At 45.5% G+C, this 25,057-nt stretch overlaps 1 protein-coding gene across 1 annotated transcript in view; it reads left to right on the top strand.

Moving 5' to 3' along the window:
* Positions 1–482: 482 nt before the first annotated feature.
* Positions 483–25,057, top strand: part of VDR (vitamin D receptor) — a 52,414-nt gene continuing 27,839 nt past the window's right edge. The window contains exons 1-2 of the mRNA XM_065419492.1: positions 483–639; positions 11,779–11,909. Of these exons, the coding sequence (XP_065275564.1) occupies positions 491–639; positions 11,779–11,909 (280 nt within the window). The 5' untranslated portion in view covers positions 483–490. The remainder of the gene's footprint in view (positions 640–11,778; positions 11,910–25,057) is intronic.

The raw sequence follows: 25,057 nt of genomic DNA, 5'->3' as shown, positions 1-25,057 counted from the left end.
TCCTCGTAAAGGTGGGACGATCTACTTGGGTCACTTCCTTTTTCTGCAGAAGGGAAATTTTACTTGTTTCTGGTGAGGTGCATGTTTTCCAGTTGGTATAAATGATGAAAGCTTAATGCACAACTCTTTCTGAAAGGATCATGAAAGGGTAGGGACAAAAGATCCTGACTTCAGATTGGGATATAGCCATGTACATACATTCCCCAGATCTTAATAAAAGACTGCTTCAAGGTGCATGTGGTCCAATTGGGAGGGTGGGTGGAGTGGAGATTAGCAATGCAATTGCTGGGTAGATGAGCAAAATTTGCATGTGTTCATTTTTTGATTCCATCACATTCCTGTACATGTTCCTTGTACTATACAGAGGCAACACAGAAGTACTTTTGCCAGTGAGTCAGCAGAAACCCAGTGCCTCCATCTTCAATTTGCTTAACAAGTCTCTGTAATGAAGAGATCTCTATAACCTTCTTGCTTTTTCTCAGTCTCAGAGATGGAGTCAATGGCAGCAAGAACACTTCTTCCTGACCCAGCCAATGAATTTGATAGGAACGTTCCACGTATCTGTGGTGTCTGTGGAGACAAAGCTACTGGCTTTCATTTCAATGCCATGACGTGTGAAGGCTGCAAAGGATTTTTTAGGTAAGTGATGTTTTTGAGAGTGAAAACTAATTAGAAACCAGCCTTCCTTTTTAAAATCACGAACTCTGACTAGTTAGGAAGATTGAGCAAAGGGGAGGCAACTCTGCTTTTTGGCTCCTAGTTAGAAATATCAGCATCTCTGCAAAATTGAACGTCCTGTACGTTTGAGAGAACTTGTCTGATGTGTGCACTGATCTAAACTTTTGTGCTGATGCAGGAGGCTATGACTAATACAATTGCTGAAAAGTCCAGCTATGCCTCCATCCCAATGCAGTAGGTGTTCTATATAGTAAAATGCTACTGGCTAACATAAAACAGCCTGTATATGTGTGGAGGGGACCTTGTATTATATGAGCATAGGGAGTTGTACGAGTGAGAGAACTGTAAAGGCAAATGCCTCTCACACCCTACACCAAGAGTTGGGAAAACTTACTGGCCACTTGCTAAACCTACACAATAGCTGCAGTTTTAAAACACACACACACACACACACACACACACACACACACACACACACATTGTTGCTCTATGGAGCCCTTGAGACTTTTCTCTATTGGAAATATCTATGCAATACTGTTTGTCTACATAATCTAGCAGTCACATGGATATTGAACTCTGTATAAAAAATTTTAAAAACTTGCTGCCCAGTTTCTCTTTGCACAGCTCCGGCAGTGTCAAGGAGCTTTACAGTAGGCATAACCTATATTTAGACCCATTTTGAGGCCTGTTACATTGCCAAAATGGTGTAAATGAGAATTGGGCCCACTAAGTTTCCCTTGCATTGGTACATTTCCTTTCACTCATGTTGTTGTTCCTCTCCTATTCCTATTGGCTCCTTCCCCCCCTCCCGCCACCTTTCAATGCCTAGTACTACCTCTATACATAGGGGCACACATATAATAAGCCCCTTCTATAACTGGAGAACACCGGTTAGAAGGTTCCACCAGGGAGCAAACTCTCCTCCTTGGCATTCACTTAGGGCATAGGTCTTAAAAGGGATTTAAATGATGCATAAGCTTTGTACTGCCCCTTCCTTAAGGGCAAATTTTCCTCTGGGAGCTGCAGGGGCAGCTCTGAATGAACTTGGAGGGTTCCAGACAATAGGAACTTCTGTATGCCAATTATCCCCCTCACCCAGCAATTATATGCAATGAAGCAGTTGTATCTCTTACAGAATATTTCTGTACTGACAACACTAGAAGATTTGCATGGGAACTTTATATAATGACTAAGAGCTGGTGTAATTAAATAAGATAATAGCTACTATGTGACTAATTAGGGCAAAACTCACTTAAGCATTTAGCATTGTAATTAGAAGATAGTAGCAGGTGGCGGTAGTAGAATTAGCTGCATTGTAGAATTAAAGTAAACAAAGTTGGGGTGGTCAACTTCATAACTACAATTGGAGCTGAGGTTTTAAAAACCTTAATTTCTGTTGCTATAGGAGCCAAGTAGTCACAGGAATTACTGGACTAGATGTTTTGCATACCACAGCCTTGCTGATTGTTTTCCAGTTGGGTTACACAGCAGCTTGGCTAACTAGAACAACAACATTTCCTCAATTACTGTGGCTAAATGAGTAACTCTCCTTTCAGGTGCTCACTTCCACGCACATGTTTAGCGTCGTCAGCTAGTCAGGCACATGCAGTCTGGATGATGCATACCAAGATTTTTGTCATGGTGACACAGAGAAGGGAATAAATGGCCAGTTTTCCTTCTCCCTTTGTTTCTTATCCATGAGTGCTTCCCTTTTTGTTTAGAGGGTATACACACCTTCTGAGACTCTGGTATTGTGGCTTGGCCTACATACACCCTTTTTTGTATAGATTAAACTATTTTGGTCAGGAGGGTGACGTTTGGTTTTTGTTTTCTTTTGTTTTTTTTAAACGCTGATATGATTAAAGCTGCACAACCCCCTAGTGTGGTCTCAGTTATACTGGTATTAAGATATAAATGCTTGCAGATAGGCTATATAAACACCTTTTTATACTGGTTTAACTGCATCCACTCTAGAGGATTGATCTATTCGCTATATCTGTTTTCTAAACTAATACAGTTAAAGCAGTACAAACACTGTGCCTACACCTGCTCGGTTATTCTTAAGCAGTCTCCATGGGCCCTTATAAAGACTTTAACATTTGTATCTTTAACTTAAGGACTTGCTTTCTTGACTTGCTTCTTCTCTTCCTTTTTAAAGCTCCCTTTTTCCCAAACATAATATTAACCATGGTAGTTTTTTGTACCTTTCCTCTTCTCCGCCCCCAGGATGTTCTGCTTTGATCCTGGTTTACAGAGGTTTCGATTTTTTTTTTTTATTTTTTTCCCCAAATGTATTGAATTTTTTTAACTGCATATTTATGATTCAAGTTTCCCAGGGCCATTCCACCCAAAGTAAAAGCTCATCACTATAAAACACTTCCACAGGTGACAATCTCTTGCGTCCTGCCCTTTATATAGCCCTAAACCCCACCACTTTCTGGTTTTCTATGTTGGCATGTTAACCTCCAGTGCAACAATTTGCCAAACGCTGCAGACAAGAGTAGCTCACTTTATTGATCTCGTGTGTGTGTGTGTGTTGACTTATCCTGAAACACTACCTTGTTCCTCTGCATTTTAGACCTGTTGATTGTAACACTTAAGGTCCTGTTCTGAGGTGTCTTACATCACCAGGACTGGCTACGCTGGGTGTGAAGGAAGTAGTTATAGTGAAATCTGTTGGGGGGGTAAAAAACAACTAGTTCAAGACTTCAGGGCAGAGCCAGTCCCACTCTGACCTGCCTCCCCTGGCCCACATGAGAAGCTTGTTCACCCTCCACCCCTGCTGGGTCCTGCACCTGCCTCTTATGGAGAAATAGCAGTCAAGCAGCTGCTAAAGGATGCAGCAATGGCCAGGGGCAAGGTACTCCATGCAGGGAATCCAAACCGGCTACCTGCCAGCTGAGTGCTCATTGGAGAGGAGTGCAAGAGTTGCCACATACTGGATGAAGGAGCCCAGGGACTTTGTGTAACAGAATGGCGGTAGTGGAATTTCCAGTGGACTTCGTGGCGTTTCTGGTTCCCTTTCCATTGTGAGGTTAGAGAGACTTACATGGGGGTAGAGTCTTCATTTTGGAAGGAGGGCAGTGGCAGTGACAGCCACTGTGAATGTCATTCTGGCTATGGTAGCAAAACTTTACCAAAGAGGCTTTGCAATTTTTCCTGAAGGTGGCTGGTCTCTGCATTAATCCAGTCTTCTCTAGAAGCTCATTCTGCAGCCAGATCTCCTCACTCACTTGTTTTGTCCCTGGCGCTTGTGCATTTCCTTTGTGAGCGGTTTTCAGGGTCAAGCCTTGAGGTGCGTTTAGAAGACTGCACTGCACCCGCAAGAGAGCATAGTGAAGGGCACATGTTCTTCTAAACTGGTTTCCTGACTCGCAAGCCGGCTCTGTTGGCACATGTGTGAACCCTAAAACCAAGGCAAACGTGAGATGCATCTGCACCATAGTTCTGAAGTTATGAATGTTTGAAACCAGCAGGGCCTAGGAGTACCTTGAATTCCTACATATTTATGAGGCGATGTATTGGTCCATACAGAGGTACTGAAATGTGTACTTAGCCTATGAAACTAACAGACACTAAACAACCTTTGGCCAATTTACGTCTCAAGTAACACTGCAGTTTACTAGTGACATTGATAGGCATCAGTTGGCCTTTGAAGCAGTGGCTGCTCAGTATTTCTTAAACTGAACTAAATTTGTCATACTCAGAATAAATCTGGAGTGACTTCTCTGAAGTCAGTAGAGATATTCTGGATTGATACCAGCGTAACCAAGTGCAGAAATTTATCTCTAATCTCTTCACCCAACCCTTTCCTCTCTTTCCCTATCGCTTACTGTTGACAATATCACCAGTCATCCAAGTTGTGTCTCCATGGCTTGTCCTTTTTCAAGTTCTGTAGTTTCGTTTCTCTCCCCTGCCCCCCAAAAATCCGTTCTTTCCTTCATCCTTATGGCCCTATCTTGGTCTGTACCTACCTTATCATTTATCCAAATGATTTTTAATCTCCTTTCCTGCATCTGTCCTCTTCCCACTCCCATCTGTCCAAAAGGTAGTTGCCAAGATCACTTTCCGTCCACCCTGTCTTTCTGACTCCCATGTGCCAAATCCTGTAACTGGCTTCCTCTCCCCTTCCACATCAAATTCATGCTCCGTGTCCTTCCCTCAAGGTTCTGTCCAACGCTATTCCTGCTTCCGCCCATGTTTTACACCCCATCCTTTGCCCCATACAGTACCCAAGCTTCTCTGCTGATGGCTTACTTCCCCTCCCTCACGTGCTCCTGACTTAGAGATGGTGGGAAGCTTTTACAATTTAAAAAAAAAATTCCCATAACTTTGAAAGTTTTTTTGCAATTTCTGGAAAATGTTGTCTAGCTCAAGTTTAACTTTGCTGGGTGCTCTTCAGTAATGCTCATCAAGTGTTTTTCCTCCCCTTCTAAAACTTCTAAAGGTCCATTTGTTCTTAAAGGATTCCATCTACAGAGACTATCCTTCCTCCCCCCCACCCCGCGCGCACACACACCCCCTACCCCTGGTTCCCACCTGTGCATTGTAACTTCTGTGTAGCAGGGAGTCTGTTAACTCTGGCATATTTGCATTGTTGCCACCCTCACCATTGACAAATCATGAGTTAGACCCCCCCCCCCCAAATCATGAGGCTTTTTAATGAAAAGTGGGTTCTCTTTATTTCTTCTCCAGTTTCTGAGCCTTTAAGGTGCTCTCAGATCACACATCTGCTGACAGTGGCAGCCCATCCTCATGGAGGCCCTGCAAGGAAGGGCTGCCGCTGTCAGCCTTGGGGCTGGCTGACCATGATCTTTAAGTAAAATTATTAAGTCTGACTCATGATCACAGGATAGAACTCTCCAATGTCAGGATTTTTTTTTCTTCCCATCTGTGTCTGGGGGAAAAGAAAAACTTGACTTTGGAGAGTTCTATCCCACGATTATGAGTCAGGCTTAATAATTTTACTTAGAAATCCCGTCTCTCACGATTAATTCACGAGTTGGCATGTCTGCCATTGTAAAGAGTCTTGTATAACTGTGCCACTATGTGAATGATTACTAAGAAAAAAATAGTACTCTGCTTTTATGCGCCCTAAAAAAATGACAAAACAGTAAAGTAGGTTCATAGGCTTCAAGGCCAGAAGGGACCATTATGGCCTTCTGCAGAACACACACTAGAGAATTTCACCCAGGCAAGGTATGTCCGTGCATGGGAAACACCTGCATAAACTGTTCATTCTTTTTTTTTTTTTTTTTTTTAATGAATGTAATGAGACTGCCGCAGACAAAACCAGGATATAGAAAAAAGAAACGAGGCACAAACTGCCCCTCCGGACTTTTTCCTCTTTCTATCTCAGTTCAAAGGTCTGGCTGAACAAGCCAGTCCTAATTCTTCCTGGCAGGAATGCAGTTTGGGTCCCTGATAAATGCATTTCTGGGCAGGGTGCAGTTGTCTCTGTTGCATTTCTAACCCAATCCCTGGAACCTGAAGCAAAAGTGCAGGGTGGAGTTTGCAGCAATTATTCCACTTCTGCAAACAGACATATGGGTACAGACCAAAGGGTTGCCAAAGAACTACAGCTCTGCCAACACGAGCCTTTCAGTGGGTGCCATCAAGGGCAAATCCCTGGGAACTCTTTAACCTTGCCATGTGTCCGCTGCTCATGTATTTGCCTGGGGACAAACATGCTTGTTCTCTTAGCTGTGCAGTCACCTCTAAAGTCAGAGTTACTGCTCTTTGCTAGAATAGAGCTGGGTGCTGTTCTATGTCCCAGGGACCTCATGGGGACCAATTAACCCCACCTGGTTTGTCCTCGTGGGAGAAGAGCGTATTTTGTCTCCTGGGATGGTTGCGTCCCCCTTTTTTTCCCCAGTGTCCATATGACAGTTTCTTTTTAAGCAAAATATTCTTTAGTTAGGAAATGAAAAGAAACATAAACAGTAGAGCTGTCAAGCGATTAAAAAAAATTAATCGCACGATTAATCCCACCGTTAAACAATAATAGAATGCCATTTATTTAAATATTTTTGGATGTTTTCTACATTTTCAAATATATTGATTTCCATTACAACACAGAATACAAAGTGTACAGTGCTCATATTTGAAAATGTAGAAAAACGTGAAAATATTTAATAAATTTCAATTGGTATTCTATTGTTTAACGTGCTATTAATCGCAATTTTTTTAATCGCAGTTAACTCAAAAAAATTAATCGCCTGAGTTAACTGCGATTAATCGACAGCCCTAATAAACGGAGACATCAGTTTTCCTCCTGTCTAGAAATAGGCTGCTAAAGGCTGGGCTAAGAGACTCAATTACGAAGGTGACAGATTGGTGCAGTAGCTATGGAGCTAACCCAAGCACTTTCCCTTTCTCATGGTTCATTCTCTTAGCTCCTGTGCCAGGCTGTCAGTGGGGTTTCCTGTCTGTTCCTAGAGCCTGTCTTTCCCTCCTGTTAATTTCCGTGCTCTCTTGTCATAGAGGTGTGACTTCCTTTTGAGCTTGGTGGTAAGAGGTGTTGAAGGTTTTATTTAGCAATACTGAAACACGCAAGGATAATTATAATTGCCAGTTACAACACTTTTTAGTTAAAATTTCTGATCCCCACACCACAGAGCAGTTCTTTCTACTTTGCATGTGGGAAGGTGGTCCATGCAGTGAGCTGCAGAACCTACCAGCTGGTTTCCAGGTGAAGGTGCTTGATTTAAACCTGTAAAGATTGGGCCCTTGCAAGTGGTCTGTCAAATGGTATGATGATATTGCTACAGTTGTGGTCATCTGAGGCATCTGACACCATGCATGGTTTAAAGAGGGGTCTGGCAGCAGGATCTTCCCTGTCTGGGGTAGGGTGACCAGATAGCAACTGTGAAAAAACAAGACAGGGAGTGGGGGGTAATAGGCGCCTATATAAGAAAAAGTCCCAAAAAAACGGGACTGTCCCTTTAAAAACGGGACATCTGGTCACCCTAGCCTGGGGTCCTTGACCTTGGAAATCTTTGGTTTGCGAGAGCCAGGATTTGGTGACCTTCCTTGCACACAAGAAGTCTTCTAAAATATAACAGGAGTACTTGTGGCACCTTAGAGACTAACAAATTTATTAGAGCATAAGCTTTCGTGGGCTACAACCCACTTCTTCGGATGCATAGAAGAAGTCTTCTGTCCTCCAAGCTTCCCTGAGTGACTGAAGCTAATGGCAGGAGTGTTTGTACACGGGCATCCCTTTGAGGATGATTCTGTTTTATCCGGGTGTGTGTGTATATAATGGGGGTGTGAGTGTTCTAAACCATGCACTTGTTCTGGTTACTTTCAAATGTTGGGTATCCAAACTTGAGACACCCTGGGCCTAACTCTTTTTTAAGAGGGATTCCAATTACCCGTAGTTCCCATGGACATTCACCAGTGTTGTGGGTGTTTTGGCTCTGAAAATCAGGCCCACTGCGGCTCAGACTGGGCCCCCAAAAATGGAAGACAACCAGAATGAGTGAACTGACTTTGGAAATTTTAGGTCTAAATTTGGGAATTTTGTAGCACCTGGAAAATTTGGGGCTAGCTGGGATTATGGGTTGTCGTGGGTGATTTCAACATACAGAATATTCGTTTAAAATTGCAGTTGTTCCTTTGGAGCCCCATTCATTGTGCAGTATAAATACCTAGATAAGCAGCACAGAGCTGATGTCTACAGCTAACACAAGAGAAGTGGGAAACTTTTTACCGTAGGTTGAGGACTGAAATGACTCACTGGCATTATGCGTAGATAGTCCCCAATTCTGGGGGCTAGATCATGACTAACAAAATATGCCAGTTGGCACACTGTGATTTTTGGTTACGACAAAGGTAACTTTCAGGAATTTGAGCATTTCGCAGGTTTCACAAACGTGCTAGACGGGGGGGCGGGGTAGTTTGTCATTAAAGGTCACTGTACTAATTAAAATTCAGAGAGAGAGTGAAACTGAAAGTTTGTTTGAAAGTCAGAGGGGTTTTTTTTCCCTTCAGTAAAAGACACAGCCACAACCAGGGCCAGCTCCAGGGTTTTTGCCGCCCCAAGCGGCAAAACCAAAAAACAAACAAACAAACAAAAGGCCGTAATCAGTGGCTGCTCCACCGCGCCGCTTTCTTATTCGGCGGCGGGTCCTTCCCTCCAAGAGGGACCCGCCGCCGAACAGCCCGACGTGCTGCCCCTTCCCCTTGGCCGCCCCAAGCACCTGCTTGCTGAGCTGGTGCCTGGAGCCGGCCCTGGCCACAACAAAATATAAATAAATAGCATCTCTGAGAGGGTGAATTCCTAATATCCCCTCTCAACACCTCCTTCCAGAGTAGGCCATCTCTTGTGGGTACAGGCCATTGCGTGTTCATGTTGTCCAATTAATTAAAAGTTTTTGTTTCTAATTAACTATGCTGCCAAAAAACTATTTGGCAGGGGGAAAAAGTCTGAGTCATGTTTTTTTAACATCTCCTCTTCCTTTATGTTCTACCCGGAAAACATTCCAGTACAAATATCCATAGAGCAATTGCCAACTAAAGTAACTTTAAGCATACACTATAAACTTCTTATTTGTATTATCATCGCACCTCAGAGCTTCAGCCTTGGGTCAGGATGCTATTGTGCTGTAAGTTTGTCCAAAAACTGAACAAAAAGAGAACCAACTTAATCTTCTAATGTCCTCATTTGGGAGACCTGTACTCAGGCAACTTTAATATTTACTTCTGAGGGAATTCTGCGCCAAAAAAGAATTCTGTATACAATATTTTAAAATTCTTCAAATTTTGTGTGTCAATAAATAAATGTGGAGGCTCTACCATGGCAGTGGGGAGCAAGGCCATTGGCTGCACGGAGGTGGGAGATCACCTATAGTGCCCGCTCCCAACTCCTGGGACATGGCGACAATCAGGCTGCACCCAACCAAGACACAGCGCAACGACCGGGCCTGCCCCAGAAACGCCCATCTAATCTTAGTCAGGCAGCAAAGTTTGGTTTATAGCATATCCAATAACCTTGTTTTCCCTTTTTGGTTAAATGAACTGTAATATGTTGAATGTAATGTCTTTATAATTAGCTTTTAGAGGGTCCTATCTTTCAGCCTTTCCTTTTCAGTAGCCTCATTGACACAAGTGGAGAAGGGCTGCAAGATCAAGCTGCAAACACAATTTAAAAAGCTTTGTGCCAAGAAAATATTTGTTTGGAGAAGTTCTCACCTTAAAGCCTCTTATCTGCTTCTGTGTCCTGATATATCCGGCTGAACCATTGCATGAATTCACATAGAGGAGTGGCAATGAAAAGTGAAGGGGGAAGGAGAGGCGATTCATTCAGAACTTAAGAAGAAAGCAAAATTTGGGCTATGTATTTGTATTACTGTACTGCCTTGGGGTTCCAACTAAGTGTGGGACCCCATTGTGCTAGGCATTGTACATAAATACAGTAAGAGGCCATCTTGAAGGGCTTACAATCTAAATAGACAAGACAAAGGGTGGGAAGGGAAACAGGCACAGAGTAGAAAAGTGAGATGATCAAGGTTATCCACCAGGGTCAGTGGCAGAGCCAGGAATAGCATCCAGGTCTCCTGACTCCCAGTCCCCTAACCATCATACATGCTGCTCCTCAGTACCTTTTAACTTGTAGGCCCAATGGGTAAGCTGAGATCTTTCTCTAACTGGATGGGGGTTGGGTAGATCTAAACTGTAATAAAACGCCTGCAACTGGCCCATGTCAGCTGACTCAGACTTGGCTGCAGGGCTATAAAATTGCAGTGTAGACGTCCGGGCCCGGGCTGCCATCCCTCCCAGTATCTTCGCTATTTAGATCTCTGCTTGGAGATGTTCTTGCTCCAATCTCTGCTGCTCCGCCACACTTCCCCTCCTTTCTAAAGGATGCATTTTTGTATTTGTGTCTATCTCAAACTACGTAACTTCCCCAGACAATTCAATCTGTGCTCACAGATGTACGGTAAATTACATGGCATTCTGCATCCAAAACAAAGATGATGGGTCCCTGTTTTACATGCAATACAGAAACTGAGCTTAATATAGAAGCACCACTCTGCTTCTACTAACTAGTCATTAAAGAGCATGCTTAAAGAGCAATTTGGCGGTGGGTACGCTGAAGTTGCGGGACCACCGGACCTCCCACAGGCATGCCACTGAATCCGTGGGACCGGGGACCTCCCACAGGCAGGCCGTGCTTGGGGCGGCAAAAAAGCTAGAGCCGTGTGTGTGTGTGTGTGTATAATAAAATCTATAGTGCTAGTGCCTTGGAGCCCTAGGCATGGACTAGGGCCATACTGTGCTTGGCGCTGTACAAAGACAGAACAGAAAGTTAGTCCCTGCCCCAAAGAAATCATATAATACTGACTGGTCAAGGAAGACAAGTTATATTTTTGATGGGACCTCTGAATGTCCTGATTTAAGCGCATTAAAAATCTTCATGAGACACACACACACATGCAATAGTGCATGCATGTGCATGCAGAAAAGAGAGTGAAATATTTCTCCCATATCCTACAGTGGGATTTCTCTCTCACATTCCAACCAGTCAACCAAGCCTCCAACCAGGAGGCTTTAAAGCCTGGTAAATGTTTAATAATGTACACTGCTTCTGAAAGGCCCTTGCTGGGTACAAGCTGACCTATACTCTAATTTGGTTTGGTTTCCTTTGCTTCTGCTGCTTGTGGTTCAATTCTGTATTTCTCTGTAAATCCTCCCACACTCTCTTCTTTCCAGTTTCACAATATCCAAAACTGGGAAATTTAAACTGTGGCTAATATTTTCCTGTTTATAGTACATGTTGTATTTGTTGACAGAAAACCCTATGGGTTTGCGGGGGGGTTGGGCAGCTTAGAAATTTTTAAACCTTTTAAAAACCATAGAGCCATGCAAGTTGAATTTTAAAATGCACAGCTTGAAGAAACTGAACAGTAGCTACTTAGAGGACTTTTCTGGCACACGCTTACGATCCTCACCCCTCAGCCCAATCAATGGAGAGCTGGGTTTGAGTGCAGATGTCCCCACGCAATGTTTTGAAACAGTCTCCACATACAGCTTCAATGTTTCCTTAGCAGTAAACAAGTCCAGGCATCATAATATTTATTTGTGTTTTATTTTCAGGAGGAGCATGAAAAGAAAAGCAATGTTCACGTGTCCATTCAACAGCGACTGCAAAATCACCAAAGATAACCGGCGGCATTGCCAAGCCTGCCGGCTGAAGCGTTGTGTGGACATAGGCATGATGAAAGAATGTGAGTAAACAAGTGCACAGTGATTGGGTGCTTAATGTTCTTTAGCGTTGCAGTAGTTTAAGGCTGGGGATTTGAGGTACTTGACTAAGTTAGATGACCAGTTCCCATTGACTTGAATCTCTCAGGTCACTTTGAAAATTGTAGCCTAAAACATTTGGGCTAAACCTTCAGAAGTGACTAGCGATTCTCTGGGTGCTTTTGTTTTTTTGGGCACCCAACTGGAGTCACCTTTAAAAGGGGCCTTGTTATGAGAAAGTCCTGAGCTCCTATCAGGAATCAGGGTTTGCAGCAGAGCCAGTCTTTGGGCAACCTAACAAGCACAGGGCCTATAGTAGGTTGCCTGATTGGCTATACCACCTGGTTGATTGGAAGAGTCTTAAGCCCAGCAGCAGTTCAACAGCTGCTCAAACCATTCGCCCATGCCTGTGATAGTTCCTGGGCCTTCTTGTTCCCATCCTTGCTCCTACATTGCTCCCAGCCTTCCTCACTCCAGGTAACCCAATTCCTGGCTTCTGACCCTGGGCTCTGATTTCTAACTACCAACTCCTGCTCCAGCCACTGGGCATGAACACCCCCCGACAGCTCCTGCCCTCTGAAACTTCAGGCCCCTTTAAGATATATCTCCAGATGAGCACCCAAAAATGGAGGTGCCCAGAATCACTAGATTCTGCCATGGAATAGACAAATAAGTCAGAAGTCTGTAGTAATACATGGATCGTTTCATGCATCACTTGCCCATCTTAATTTTTAATTTGGGGTCTAACTAGACTGCAGTAATTTATGGGTAAGAAGGTCCACAGTCCTGAATTGAGTTTTTCAGCATTCACAATGATTTAAAGGAGAATTTTTGCAGTAGGCCAAATTTTGAGACAACGCACATTGCTCCCAAATAAAAGTCAAAGTAGGGAATCCTACACCTTGCACGGATGGAAACCCTTAATGCGCACACACACTGCACTGGATCAACTTTACTCCAGTAATCACGTCATTGAAATATGCTGGGTGCAATTTCCCTAATCTAGATGAGCTCCAAGGGTCTTGTAGTCCTCTAACATCTGTAGATATTTGCTTTCCAAATCCGCGCTTTTAGCTTCCCAGCCAAGCGCATCTCTTGCCTGGCCCTTCTTTGAAACCTTGTTTGTATTGTCTCCCGACAGCAGGAACAGGTGGACTGCTCTATTTGAAAATTGAATTCCCATAGAAATTAGAGATGTCAAAAAGCAATTTGGGTCATCTACTTCATCTCCCTCTTGTCCTAGCAGAGTTTTTCATTCTCTTTTAGAAGTAGCTGCTCTGTTAGTTTTGTTTACAAAGCAGTTTGCTCACTGTTAAATGCCAGGGAAATGATGCAAATGCCTTAAACATATTCCTTGCTAGAGAGCATTGTGACAAGGCACGGAGAGTGCCCGGACGCCGTGGCTGGAGCGCCCCGGTAATCCACTTCCACGAGAAGCATTACGCTTGCTGCGCCCTGGCTGGAGTGCCGTGGTGCCAGTGTGGACGCCCTGGTCTATTAATTCGCTCTGATCGGCCTGTTCTAGCCACTCTGGTCATCACTTTGAACTCCACTGCCCTGCCCACAGGTGACCAACCGTCAGACCCGCCCTTTAAATTCTCTGGGAATTTTGAAATTCCCCTTCCTGTTTGCTCAGCAAGGCGTGGGATGCTCTCAGCGCATCTTTCCAGGTGACCATGCCTCTACACGCCAGGCAATCCCCAGTATGGAGCAATGGCGAGGTGCTGGACCTCATCAGTGTTTGGGGTGAGGAGCTGTCCAGTCCCAGCTGCGCTCCAGCCATTGGAATTACGATACCTACGGGCAGATATCAAAGGACATGATGGAAAGGGGCTGTGACCGGTACACACAGCAGTGCAGGGTTAAAGTGAAGGAGCTGTGGAATGCCTACCACAAAGCTCAGGAGGCAAACCACCGCTCCGGTGCTGCCCCCATGACCTGCCGTTTCTACAAAGAGCAGGACGTGATACTTGGGGGCGACCCCACCTTCACTCAGAAGACCAGCATGGACACTTCAGAGGCCGTAGCAGCACAGAGTTCAACAAGACAGGAGGAGGAAAGCAGAAGTGAGGGTGCTGAGGAGGAGGGGGACAGCCCGGCATTCCTAGATGCATGCAGCCAGGAGCGGTTTTCAAGCCAGGAGGAAGGTAGCCAGTCATAGTGGACAATGCTTGTGGAAGAACAAACATCAGAGGAGGTGCCCGGTAAGTGGCTTTTATTTTGGGAAGGTAGTTGTTCGGTGTGGGCACTTGGGGCGAGGAGGGTTGCAGGGTTAGGGCTGCATGCATGCCTAGATGCGGACTAGGGCGTTGATGTGTTCTCTCACATTGTGGTAATCAGCCTCAGTGTTCTCTTCAAAGGTCTCATGCAGAAGCTGGGCAATCCGCTTGCGCAGGTTCCTTGGCAGAGCTACTGTGCTCCTTGTCCCAGTAAGGCTAACATGGCTGCGCCCCTGTGCCATGACGGGCGGGGGGACCGTTGCTGCACACAGGCAAGCTGCATAAGGGCCAGGGCGGAAGCTGCATTGTAGTAGAAGACCCTCCCTTGCTTCCCAGGTCACTCTCAGCAGCGAGATATCTTCCAGGACTAACTCATCCTGTGGAAAATGTGGGGACAGTGTTAAGTATAGGGGCCCCCTGCAGCTGTTGGCTCTCCCCAGAGGACAGTACGGCCGTGAAACAATCAGTCCCCCTTGCCCCTATGCTTACTCACCATTTGGGGGCTCCTGTGGCTTATATGCACTCGCTTTGGGACGGGCAATTTCTGCTATTGTGTACACTGTACTTGTCTTTTAAGTACGGCTGAATCATTGCTCTGTCTGGTGTGAACAATGCTGCCTCTGTTAAGTGTTGCATTTTGGCTTTACAGATGCAACCTTGAGATCCCAGCCGTCCTTGTTATCAACGGCTGAAAGACTCCAAAGAATCAGGAAGCATGAATGCATGCATGAAGACGTGCAGCAGTCCCTTAATGAAAATCAAAAAGTTCAGGAGTGGCGGGAGACTGAAAGGAGGCTCTGCCAGCAGAATGCGGATCGCCGGCACCAAAGCATGGCGCAGCTGCTAATCATCATAGAGCGCCAAGCAGACTCGATACAGGCACTCGTAGCAATGCAGACGGAGCACATCCGCCCCTCCCTGCAGCCCTGTCCCAAAACTCTTTCCCTTGTACCCCCATTCGGGTTCTTATGGCCACCAGCTGCCTCCAACACCTGTAGCTTCACCACCCAGCCCTGCAAACTATGACCCTTACCCACTGCACTCAACCCCCATCACCGTGCATTTTAGCCAGCCTGAAGTGCAACACTCACTGCATGGCACTCCAGACAGGAACGCTGAGTATGGTAACAGGACGTACGCAAATTTGTGATTGTCCCATTTCCCACCCAGCCCCCTTCCCTCCTCCCACACAGCACAGATGTGTCATGCCCTTTCTGTTTCCAAAGCAGTTGTTTCTTTTCAATAAATGATTTTTTTGGCTTTGAAAACTTTCTTTATTGCATTAAGTAACAGATACCGTAGCCCAGGAAAGCAACCGACACTGCAAGTCAGTGTATCATACGTAGCAAACACAGATGCCTACTAGCATTGGAACCAGTGCACTTCACTCCCGTGCAGGGCACCAAACATTACTGGTGGCTTTCAGCATCAAATTGCTCCCTCAAGGCATCCCTAATCCTTACAGCCCTGCGCTGAGCCCCTCTAATAGCCCTGGTCTCTGGCTGTTCAAATTCAGCCTCCAGGTGTTGAACCTCCGAGTTCCATGCCTGAGTGAATCTTTCACCCTTCCCTTCACAAATGTAATGGAGGGTACAGCACGCAGCTATAACTGTGGGGATGTCATCAGCCAGGTCCAGCTTCCCATACAGACAGCTCCAGCAGCCCTTTAAACGGCCAAAAGCACACTCAACTGTCATTCTGCACCAACTCAGCCTGTTGTTGAACTGCTCCTTGCTGCTATCAAGGCTCCCTGTGTAGGCATTAAAGGGTAAGCGGGGTCTCCAAGGATCACAATGGGCATTTCGACTTCCCCTATGGTGATCTTCTGGTCTGGGAAGAAAGTCCCAGCTTGCAGCTTCCTGAACAGGCCTGTGTTCCGAAAGATGCATGCGTCATGCACCTTTCCGGACCAGCCTGCGTTAATGTCAATGAAACGCCCACGGTGATCCACAAGCGTCTGGAGAACCATAGAGAAATAGCCCTTCCGATTAATGTACTTGAAGGCTAGGTGGTCTGGTACCAGAACTGGAATATGCGTCCCATCTATCGCCCCTCCGCAGTTAGGGAAACCCATTTGTGCAAAGCCAGCCACGATGTCACACACGTTGCCCAGAGTCACGGTTCTTCTGAGCAGAATGCCATTAATGGCCCTGCAAACTTGCATCAACACGATTCCAACAGTCGACTTTCCCACTCCAAACTGGCTAGCGACCGATCGGTAGCTGTCTGGAGTTGCCAGTTTCCAGATTGCAATAGCCACCCGCTTCTCCACCGGCAGGGCAGCTTTCAATCTCGTGTCCTTGCACCACAGGGTGGGGGCAAGTTCAGCACCCAGTCCCATGAAAGTGGCTTTCCTCATCTGAAAGTTCTGCAGCCACTGCTCGTCATCCCAGACTTGCATGATGATGTGATTCCACCACTCAGTGCTTGTTTTCCAAGCCCAAAAGCGGTGTTCTACTGTGGTGAACATGTCCAGGAATGCCACAAGCAATCTCGTGTCATATGCGTTACACGAGTCGACATCATCATCGGACTCCTCACTGTCACTTTGTAGCTTTAAGGAGTAACTCGACTGCAATTCATGACATGCTGGCGAGACCCATCAGCATATTCCTCACAAATTCAGGATCCATTCCCACAAACCGAAAGGGAAGACACAGCGCGCAGTACAAAAAACATTGAAAGATGGCGCCAAATGTGGGCGGAAGCACAGGGATTGCTGGGATGCAAAGCGATGCATCACGGGGCATTGGGACAGGGCCCAGAATGCCCCGCCCCCCTCCGCCCCCTTCCCACAAGCCACAGCGCCAGAATGGGAAGAGGTGTTCTGTGGGATAGCTGCCCATAATGCACCGCTCCCAATGCCACTGCAAGTGCCGCAAATGTGGCCACTCCACTGCGCTTGCAGCTGACAGTGTGAACACACAGCAGCGCTTTCCCTGCTGCGGTCTCCGAGAGCTGGTTTAACTCACAGCACTCTACATCTGCAAGTGTAACCATGCCCTGAAACTAATTAGGTTTTGGTTTCCATTTTGCTTTGTGATTTGTAAAGGTGGAATTGGCTCTGTGCCATGGGAGAACTTCTTTGAGCTGAATGGCAGCATTGTCCATGGTTGAGCTACTGTCTTGAGAGAGGGAGTATCCATCACACTTGTCTCTTTGAGGTTGTCTCCTTAGTAGGTTTGACGAAAGGTATTAACAACCCCCATACTGCACCCTGTCTTTGTGGAAGCTCCTTTCTTTGGTGGCATAATATCACATCAAACAATTGAAATATTCATGCTGTACTTCCATTTAAACATCTTCCACATAACTTTGGCTTCCTGCATCTCTCATTGTAGTTTTTTGCTGTGGAATTTCCTTGTGTTTTTCCTTAATGACATCTCTTGTTGGTATTAATTTCAGCAGAGTTCTGTTTTGTGACCTTGAGTCTCCTTGGTCGAGGCTTGGGGAATAACTTGGAAAAGTAAAGTTCAACGGAGTTCAAACACATGAATGTTGTCAAAATATGTATTTTTCTGAGTTTGTACTTTTCTATCATTAAATGTAACTCTTAAAAATAAATGTCCGATGAGTTTGTTCGTACACATTCTTTTCACTTCCCTATGGATTCAAGTCAAACCAAAATGATCCACCTTCGTTAGGAAGCTTCATGAACTTCCTGATTACAGCCACCTGCAGAGCCTGGGTGTGTTATGGTGTGTACAGTGAACCTGTGCAAGTAGCCAAAAGACCCTGCACCCGATTCTCTGCTGCCTTGTACCTTCTGTGTCTATTCTCCCTGTGCAAAATGGGTGTAAGGTATTAGTCCATCAAAATGTTAGTGTGTTGCACACAGTTTGCGCAGGTATAAATGATACATGGTGTGATGCAGGCAGGGGAGAATTAGACATGGCTTCTCCCCCCATGCTTTTTGGAGTGGGGAGAATCTCTCTGAGAGCTGCTGACCCTACCTTCTCCCTCTTCCCATCTATAGAGGAGTTTTCCCCTCTCCTAAGGGGGAGTGGAGCATGTACCATGGAGGCAACAGTTGTCTCTTGTCCTGTTTCAGCTGGGATGTGGCTTGGCTCCACTTTCACAAGCGGAGGGGTATCTCTTGTGGTTTTGTTCAGAGAGAGTTCTTATTCTCTTCCAGCCAGCCTCACCATTTACTCTGCAAGAGAGTGCCTGTCCCTTTGGGAAAATCAGAGGCACGGGCACACAAGACATTGTGCCACGCAGGGCCGGCTCCAGGGTTTTGGCTGCCCCAAGCAGCCCCCCCCCCCAAAAAAAAGCCGCGATCTGTGGCGGCAATTCAGCGGGAGGTCCTTCGCTCCGAGCGGGAGTGAGGGACCATCCGCCGAATTGCCGCCGAACAGCTGGACGTGCCGCCCCTCTCCCAAGTGGCCGCCCCAAGCACCTGCTTGGTAAGCAGCTGGTGCCTGGAGCCGGCCCTGGTGCCACGTGATGCTTGATGGTTTTAAAAATCTGAAACCTGTTTGGAAAATTTCAGTAACACTTCGCTTTCCTAGAAATGTTCTCTACTTAGTAGGGAACAAACCGCTTCATAATGTAACTGGGTGCAGCTAAGGAACATCACCTATGGCCCTTTAAGAAAACCAGCATTTACTGGAATGCTCCACAAGATACTTGTATCTTCAGCACATGTGGAAAAATCTCCATGTTTCTGATATAGTCAGGCTCCAGTAAAACTAGTTTTAAAGTTAGTGGGTGAGGTTCCATGGAAAGAGAAACACAGGCCCTGTTTACCCTGGGTAACAACTGAAACTGTTTGTTTGTTTTTTGCAGCCAGTTTACAATTTATTTGTATTCAAACACCGGTTATGTCTTTACTGCAAAGTTCTTACTCTTACTCTAAACCAACTGCTGCCCACACAGTCTTTCACTTGAGCATGGTGGTGCTTTAAATCTGAGCTAGCTGGACCATCGGAGGGCATAGGTTAAAGCTCATATGCATGTTAGAACAGAGTTAATAGACTGCTCTCTGTCTCTTTTATTAATGTTTTATTTTGGACTCTGTGTAAGCACTTTGGGGTCCAGTTGGTAATGTAAAATACCATACAAAATAATTTGGTACAGCACACAGTTAAAACATGCTTGTTCCCTGGCTAGAGCAATGAACCAGAACAGCTACTTAGTAGAGAACAGAGAGCAACACAGAAAGTCAAAGTCTGAAAATGTTTCTTGGCATTGTAGGGTTTTTTGGGATATTCCAGAAATAATGATTTGAAAGGGTGAATTTTCACGGGCTTTCTGCTTTAATAAGGGATGGCTCGGCTTCTCCTGGGCATTTCTTCAGTGGCAGGAGACCATTCTCCAAGAACAATATTGTTTTCAACTGACCTTATCTTGTAATCATTACACAAATCGCCTTTGAGAGAGCAAATGCTGTTGTGCTTATTTGAATGGAAAAAAAGGCTTTGAAATCTGTGACTCTAAAAAGCAAACTGGATGAGAGCGAATGGCCTTGGTTACTGGAGTCTAACTGAGCGTTGGCATAAGCAAGTGCAACTCCACTGAAATCAAGGGGATTATACCCGCTTGTGCTAGTTCATGAATTTTGCAAGGACAGCCAGGAAACTTCGGTAGCAGCAAAACCCGGGGGAGGGGGGGAGGGGGTGTTTTCCGACCTGAGCAAAGCTGTGTAGTAGTTAACTTGTAAATGATCCATTTAGTGAAATCCATACGTTATTAATAGAAACCTAACCCAGAGTAACTAAAAATAGACCCTCTGAGTGGAGTTAACTGCTAGTTGAATGAGTGGGAACAAAGTGTGCTTCAATTATTTTTAGGTCGAATCAGGTTTAAAACTCCTGCAAGAGTGCAAGGAGTTGTCTTCCCACAGCTACCACCTCCTCTCTCTGGGATGTCCCTATCACTGTTCCTGCAACAAGCAACAGAGTGAAACTGATCTGATTTTAGTCCAAGGACGCAGAAATATGATCTAAGGGAGTGAGAGAAGGGAAAACACTGGCAGATGAGACAAGAGAGCAGGGAAGGGGAAAGAGCTTCTGTGAAAGGGGGGAGAATAGGGAGACAGGCCTCTAGTTTAGGGACAGCTCACTAATGCAGGACTTAGTGTCGTTAGTCCTTGCTCCCCCAGGCCAGTGAGAGTTCTGGTTGGTTATCGCAAGGGCTGCAATTACACTGTTTATTTTTCCACAAATGTACATTCCCCAGGCCCATTTGCAGCCCAAACATGACAACACTGAGGAATCTGGCTTTATGAATGTTTGTTATCTGAGTCTTAAGGATGAAGTCCTAGGAGCTTGAAATCAATTAGGAAGGTGAAAGAAGGGAAGCCTTTGGGGGGATTTAAAGGGTGACCTAAGCAGCAAAAAAAACAAAAAAACCCAAAACCATTACGTTCACAGCAGCAGCTTGGGGAGATGAGCTGTGAGGCAGGTAGAGAAAGTAGCTCAGGTGAGAGACATGTTCTTCCTGGTGGAGATAAATTATTTTCTTTGGATTGCGGTAGCACATAGGAGCCCCAGTCGTGGACCAGGTCCCCTTTGCGCTAGGTACGGCACAAACAGATGATAAAAGGACTTGAGGCGCTTACAGTCTAAGACAGGAGACAAACGGTGTAGATGCAGACCTGGGTAGCATAAGCAAATAAGGAGCAATATTGGTTAATATGATAGCTAGTGGTCTCAGCACACCAGCTGCCTAACCATTGCCAAGTTTCCTGCAAAGGAAAGTTTGAACGAGGGATTTGAAGAAGGAAAACGATGGCCTTGCAGATGTTGATGGGGAGCTCCTCCCATGTAACGAGGAAGAGAGGGATTTTATTAATGTAGATGAAGTGGCAGGACATGGTAAGCATATGAATAGAAGTGGAGAGACTAGGTGACCAGGTGGACAGTGGTATTGGTCAATATCAATGGAAAGAGGAGTTTGCAGGCAACACAGAGAAACAGGAACTAAAGCTCCTGCAAATAGGTGGGATCACAAAAAAAGAGTTAATGAATGAAGTTGCTCGGGTTTCTTCGTGACTTTTCCCAAAGTGTATTACTGAGTGAGTTCCATAGAATCATGGAAGATTAGGGTTGGAAGAGACCTCAGTAGGTCATCTAGTCCAACCCCCTGCTCGAAGCAGGACCAACCCCAACTAAATCATCCCAGCCAGGGCTTTGTCAAGCCAGGCCTTAAAAACCTCTAAGGATGGCGATTCCACCACCTCCATAGGTAACCAATTCCAGTGCTTCACCACCCTCCTAGTGAAATAGTGTTTCCTAATAGCCAACCTAGACCTCCCCCACTGCAACTTAAGACCATTGCTTCTTGCTCTCTTATCTCCCACCACTGAGAACAGCCGAGCTCCATCCACTTTGGAACTCCCCTTCAGGTAGTTGAAGGCTGCTATCAAATCCCCCCTCATTCTTCTCTAAATAAGTCTATTTTCCCTCAACCTCTCCTCGTAAGTCATGTGCCCCAGCCCCCTAATCATTTTCATTGTCCTCTGCTGGACTCTCCAGTTTGTCCACATCTCTTCTGTAGTGGGGGGGCCCAAAACTGGATGCAATACTCCAGATGTGGCCTCACCAGAGCCGAATAGAGGGGAATACTCACTTCCCTCAATCTGCTGGCAATGCTCCAAGAATGCAGTCCAATATGCCGTTAGCCTTCTTGGCAACAAGGGCACACTGCTGACTCATATCCAGCTTCTCCTCCACTGTAATCCCCAGGTTCTTTTCTATAGAGCTGCCGCTTAGCCAGTCAATCCCCAGCCTGTAGCAGTGCTCTTCCCCTCCCCCCCAATCCTCCAATTTGTCTAGCTCACTCTGGACCCTATCCCTACCCTCCAGCATATCTACCTCTCCCCCCGGCTTAGTGTCATCCGCAAACTTCCTGAGGGTGCAATCCATCCCAGCATCCAGATCATTAATGAAGATGTTGAACAAAACCGGCCCCAGGAGACACCCCTGGGGCACTCTGCTTGATACCGGGTGCCAACTAGACATCGAGCCGTTGATCACTACCCGTTGAGTCCGACGATCTAGCCAGCTTTCTAGCCACCTTATAGTGGATTCATCCAATCCATTCTTTTTTAACTTGCTTGCAAGAGTACTGTAGGAGACCATATCAAAAGCTTTGCTAATGTCCAGATATATCATGTCCACCGCTTCCCCATATCCACAGAGGCAGTTATCTCATCATAGAAGGCAATCAGGTTGGTCAGGCATGACTTGCCCTTGGTGAGTCCATATTGACTGTTCCTGAGCACTTTCCTCTCCTCCAAGTGGTTCAAAATGGATTCCTTGAGGACCTGCTCCATGATTTTTTTCCAGGGACTGTTTTCAATTAAATGTGTTAATCCCGTCACACATCAGATGACAGTTTTCAAACACGATTCTGAAAGAATGAACAAATTGAAACAGAAAAGTTAAAATACTCTTCTTCTGGTCAGCAGAGACATTATTCCCCAGACTAACCTCTGAGGATAGGACAAGAAGCAGTGGGCTTAAATTGCAGCAAGAGCGGCTTAGGTTGGACATTAGGAAAAACTTCCTAACTGTCAGAGTGGTTAAGCACTGGAATAAATTGCCTAGGGAGGTTGTGGAATCTCCATCATTGGGGATTTTTAAGAGCATAAGAATGGCCCTACTGGGTCAGACTAAAGGTCCATCTATCCCAGTATCCTGTCTTCCGACAGTGGCCAGTGCCAGGTGCCCCAGAGGGAATGAACATAACAGGTAATCATCAAGTGATCCATCCCCTGTTGCTCATTCCCAGCTTCTGGCAAACAGAGGCTAGGGACACCATTCCTGCCCATCCTAGCTAATAGCCATTGATGGACCTATCCTCCATGAACTTATCTAGGTTTTTTTTGTTTTGTTTTGTTAACCCTGTTATGGTCTTGGCCTTCACAACATCCTCTGGCAAGGAGTTCCACAGGTTGACTGTGCGTTGTGTGAAGAAATACTTCCTTGTATTTGTTTTAAACCTGCTGCCTATTATTTTCATTTGGTGACTCCTAGTTCTTGTGTTTGAGAAGTAGTAAACAACACTTCCTTATCTACTTTCTCTATACCAGTCATGATTTTATAGACCTCAATCATATCTCCCCTTAGCCGTCTCTAAGGTTGGACAAACACCTGTCAGGGATGGTATAGATAATACTTAGTCCTGCCTTGAATGCAGGGGACTGGACTAGATGACCTCTCGAGGTCCCTTCCAGTTCTGTGATTCTACATAGTGATGATAGATGCATCTTTATTTCCTGTAGGTACCTTATATATACTCAAAGCTTGTTTTATAGTAACAGGGTTAGATAAGGGAGCAGGAAAACCACAACTATATTTGTTAAGTTCTGTAAAGCAATGTGTCCATTTATGGTGCTGAGCTATTGATAAGAGGGTACTGACTCTAAATGATAGCTAAAGACAAGCCACAACATTTTTAAATGCTCTTTTTACAGTCTGAACTCTTAATTACAGTTTGGTTGTTCACGGAGCATATTAAATGACACAACTGTTTCCAATAGCTAGGCCTGGGAACACATGCATTCTATACAGATATAACTGTTTTGGGGAACATTGGAGCTAGAAGGTGCAATTTCCAGCCCGAGTAGATGTACCTGCACAAGTGCTAATCGACCTAGTGTGCTAAAAATAAAAGTGTAGCTGTGGCAATGCAGTGGGCTCGGTTCCCCAAGTACGTACCTAGAGTCTTGGACAGGATCATACGCGGGGTGGCTAGCCTGTTGTGCTGCCACAGCTACACTTCTATTTTTAGCAAACAAGCTCGGTCTGAGCTAGTACGGGTATGTCTACTCAAGCTGGAAATGACACCTTCCAGCTCCAGGCTAGTTGTATCCACAGTTAAAAGTGTGAATTTTTTTTTCTTTTTTCCAATGGTTCTACTGGTAATAATTCCTAGGATGGAGGCAGTTACGTCCTGTCAGGGAAGGTCTAGACTTGGTCCTGCCTCAGCACAGGGGGCTGGACCTGATGACCTCTTGAGGTCCCTTCCAGCTCTACATTTCTATGATTCTATGAAGGTGCCTTTTACAGGGCCTATAGCTGATTTTTTCCCTTCCACTATGGGAATAGCTACACTGGTAGAAGGCACCTTTATACAAATATAACTGCATCCGCAAAAGGGGAGTTTAACTGATTGAACTATACTGTTATCGTTAAAGCGGTCCAACTTTTGTGGTAGACAAGCCCTAAAGCCAGTCTGAACACACAGTTGCACCAATTTAAATTGATTTTTTTTAAGAACATCCATGGGGTGTTTGCACTCATTTAAATAAATTAATTTTAAAAACACACTTAATTGGTGTAGTTGCCAAAGTCCAGGACACGGTGCAGCCCAGTGGTTTTCAACCTTTTTCATTTGCGGACCCCTAAAAAATTCAAATGGAGGTGCAGACCCCTTTGGAAATCTTAGACGTAGTCTGCAGACCCCCAGGTGTCCGTGGACCACAGGTTGAAAACCACAGACGTAGCCCAAGCCCGCCCACCTGGACCGCCTGACTACTGCTCCTAGGCATCCCTCACAAGGAAGGGAAGCAACTGTGAGCTGCCTTCAGGCACTTAGGGCAGTTGAGGGGAACTGCTGATATTTCTCTCCCAGAATGAAGCGAGGTGTTTTCCTTTGGGTGGGCGTGAAGGAAGGAGGATTCTTGGGGTGAGCAGGGACTGAAGGAGTTCAAGAGCTGTACATGGGGGTGGCTGATGGCAGGGGCGTGTTTATGTGAAGGAGATTCTGGGAAGAAATTGTACTGTGCTCTTGGCAAAAAATATTCTACTTGTTTCTGTCTCTCTCCACTTTTAGATTGTAAGCTCTTTGAGGCAGGGACTGTCTTATGTTCACTGTGTAGAGTGTCTAGCACAATGGGGCCTCGGTCCTGCTTGGAGGGGGGAGGGGGGGACCTTTAGGCCCTATGGAATACAAATAAAAACCCT

Source organism: Emys orbicularis, chromosome 19 (genome assembly GCF_028017835.1).
Source record: "Emys orbicularis isolate rEmyOrb1 chromosome 19, rEmyOrb1.hap1, whole genome shotgun sequence".
NCBI lineage: Eukaryota > Metazoa > Chordata > Testudines > Emydidae > Emys > Emys orbicularis.
Note: the sequence above shows the minus strand (reverse complement) of the source record. Positions and strands in the feature narration are given on the sequence as shown.